At 35.3% G+C, this 3,525-nt stretch overlaps 1 protein-coding gene across 1 annotated transcript; it reads right to left on the minus strand.

The window, feature by feature from the left end:
• Window positions 1–503: 503 nt before the first annotated feature.
• LOC126777803 (putative inositol monophosphatase 3) lies at window positions 504–1,644 on the minus strand. The gene has a single exon (XM_050500938.1). It carries the CDS (start codon window positions 1,252–1,254, stop codon window positions 520–522), a length of 735 nt encoding a protein of 244 aa, XP_050356895.1. The 5' UTR covers window positions 1,255–1,644; the 3' UTR covers window positions 504–519.
• Window positions 1,645–3,525: the final 1,881 nt, after the last annotated feature.

Raw genomic sequence — 3,525 nt, forward strand, 5'->3', positions numbered from 1 at the left:
TTAGTAAAGTAGTAAACAGCCTGTTAATGTCCCACTGCTGGGCTAAGGCCTCCTCTCCCTTTTGAGGAGAAGGTTTGGAGCTTATTCCACCACGCTGCTCCAATGCGGGTTGGTAGAATACACATGTGGCAGAATTTCAATGAAATTAGACACATGCAGGTTTCCTCACGATGTTTTCCTTCACCGTTAAGCACGAGATGAATTATAAACACAAATTAAGCACATGAAAATTCAGTGGTGCTTGCCCGGGTTTGAACCCACGATCATCGGTTAAGATGCACGCGTTCTAACCACTAGGTCATCTCGGCTTTTTATATATAAATTGTGTTATATGTATATTTTATTATATAAATTGTGTTGTGTTATATATGTATTTTATTATATAAATTGTGTTGTGTTATATGTGTATTTTATTATATAAATTGTGTTGGCCAAAAGATAAAACAGTTATATCCATTATAACTGAACATAATTGTATCTGATAAATTTGATTACTTATACTTATAACTATTTAAGTAATTATGTTGTACCACTCAGAGATTTCGGCAATTTACTCAAGTAATAATCATGATCATATCTAGTTACTAAAATACCATCCGTTACTTTAACACCACTGTTGGGAGAGTAATCAATCTCTGCACCTTTGATTGTCGTCATTTTACCATCAACAGCCTTAATGATTGCATTACCTGCGCACAAATCCCACTTTTTGATGGCAGTTGCATGGAGATAAACATCAAAGTTACCATTTACCACACCCATCACTTTGTCACCAGCTCCTGCAGCTTGTGTTACAACAGTTTTAGGTCCAAATGATTCTTTTGCAATATCGGCAACTTTACCAGGATGAGACCTTGATATTACAACTCTTGGTTGTTCTTTATTTTCTTCTTTATGTTGAATGTTTGGAATATTGCTGGATGTCTTCTTAGTAAACCAACCCCAGTATGTGCGTGTTGGGAATGGGTAATGTATGACACCAACAATTGGCACCCCATTGATTGCCACACACACCATTGTTGTTACATATTGATATAAACCCTCTGTATATTCTTGTGTCGCGTCCAGAGGATCAATCCAAACCGTAACATCCTTCACAAATACATGTTCATCGTTCATGTGATCTATTGTTCTGTGATCTGTGGGAGTTGTTTCAATATCAATTACATCTTGATTTTGACAACTCGAATCTTTCCCGTGTTCTTCGGATATTATATTTAACTTAGGAAATGTGTTTTTGAGACCATAGTACATAGCACAATGTGAAGCGTAATCAGCATCGGTAACCGGATCGTTCGCTCCCTCCACCGTTTTGCCTTTACTTTTAATATTCAATTCATGGTTTTTACCCTCAATAACTTTCTTTCCACCTCTCTCAGCTGCATGTATTGCGGCTTTTAAAAGTGATTTAATATTTATTAAGTCATTTTTATCAGAGGGATAACCAGCACCTCCTGAACGCTAATAAATTATAAGGAATAAAATAAAACCTACTGTGAAACATGCGAATTTGTTAACTCTTAATGTGCCACCGAAATTCATTGTAAATTTAGTGTAGCGCGCACTTTATTAATCCTTTCTTAGGCGGTTATAACAATATTCTCATATTCTCACCTTATTTAAAAGGTTTGCCGAATTTTACTATTTAAGACTTTCATTATTACTCCATATAAAATTTTTTTATTAAGCATTTGTATGATGGAAATCCATATATTCTATTTTTTTTTGAGTTTTCATTTTATGGCTTTTCATTTTTTGTAAATGCATAAATTTCGTACATGTTATTCGGTTAAGTAATGTTACTGTTAAAAAAAAATCTCTTAAGTATTCAGTAACAGCCTGTTAATGTCCCACTGCTGGGCTAAGGCCTCCTCTCCATTTTGAGAAGGTTTGGAGCTTATTCCACCACGCTGCTCCAATGCGGGTTGGTAGAATACAAATGTGGCAGAATTTCAATGAAATTAGACACATGCAGTTTTCCTCACGATGTTTTCCTTCACCGTCAAGCACGAAATGAATTAAAAACACAAATTAAGCACATGAATATTCAGTGGTGCTTGCCCGGGCTTGAACCCACGATCATCGGTTAAGATTCACGCGTTCTAACCACTAAGCCATCTTGGCATAAGTATTCGGTTTTAATGAATTACGGCATTACATAAAAACTTTGCTTAGCAGCTGATGAGTTAAACAGTTTCTCCCTTTCTGTCATAATTTAATTGACATACGAAAAAAGAAGACACAGCATTGTTTACACGCACCCGCAAAACGTTTATAAGTATATAATGTTTTTGAAATGAAAAAAAAATTGTTAATCAAAGCATTGAATACCTATTAAATATTTGTCAAAGGTCATAAACCTCATAAAAATAAATAAATTTACTATAATCTTATATTAAATGAACAATTCTTGCATATTTATTTATATCTCAAAACGCAATTTTTTTCCAAAAAATACAAAAAACGCTAATTGAAAATCGGTCGTCCAGGTACTATTCATTACATTACAGCTTACGTTAAAATGTTACAAATATATTTTACGCAATATGTACTGTTATGTATATATAAAGTATGTGAGTATATAATATAATACTGATACTGTAAATTAATTATATAAAATATTAGCTTTCATTTCACACATCAAAGTTGAGTGTGATGTAGTCCGATCCCGAGGTCCTGAGTTCAGACCCCCTGTCGGGCCAATAAAAGTTTATTGGGTTTTTCTGTCAATAATTCTCTGTATCAGCATGGAGTCTGAAAGTTGTAAGCGAGTACACTCCCGCGCCTCGGAAAGCAAGTAAAGCGTTTGGTCCTGCGAACTCTTACCGATCGCGTCGGCTGCCGTTTCAGCAGATTATGAGAGTGAGGGAATACAGAGTGCATCTGTGTTTGCGCACATAAATGTGCACTATAACACTATGTCCTGTTCAGATGGTTCTCTCTCAATATTGGCTACCGTGACCGAAATCGGCCAGGAGGACATCATCAATAATAATCTGTTGAAAATATATAATCAAAAACACAGAATGTTTTTTCCTGTAAGATTGTGAAACCTTGATTACTGGGGCGTCGTTATCTTCTGGTCTTGATAGAATATTGAAATGCTTTATATAACAAAATTAAGCCATGTTTTTTAATATGGAAAAGCAGACTAGCAAATAAGCCACCTGATGCTAAGACCACCGCCCATAGACAATGGCGATGTAGGAAATATAAAGCATTCCTTATATCGAAAAATTTTCACGAACCTTGGGAACTAAGGTGTCATGTTCTTGTGTCTGTAGTTACACTGGCTTACTCACCCTTCAAGCGGAACACAACAATACTAAGTATTGCTTAGCGGTAAAATATCTTATACTTGCCGAGTGTGAACTCCAATCTCCACGAGTACCCACTAGGAAATTTCCGCCATTATTTGACAAAATCCCATTAAAATACGTCAAAACCATTCAACCATTCAGCCTAGTTTTCGGTTATATACGACTCTAACTATTTCGTTAAAATTTTGTATTTAGATTAGGTTTT

Source organism: Nymphalis io, chromosome 24 (genome assembly GCF_905147045.1).
Source record: "Nymphalis io chromosome 24, ilAglIoxx1.1, whole genome shotgun sequence".
NCBI classification, from domain to species: domain Eukaryota; kingdom Metazoa; phylum Arthropoda; class Insecta; order Lepidoptera; family Nymphalidae; genus Nymphalis; species Nymphalis io.

Coding starts and splice junctions, on each gene's coding strand:
- LOC126777803 (XM_050500938.1), bottom strand. CDS start 1,254: ATGTACTATGGTCTCAAAAACACATTTCCTAAGTTAAATATAATATCC.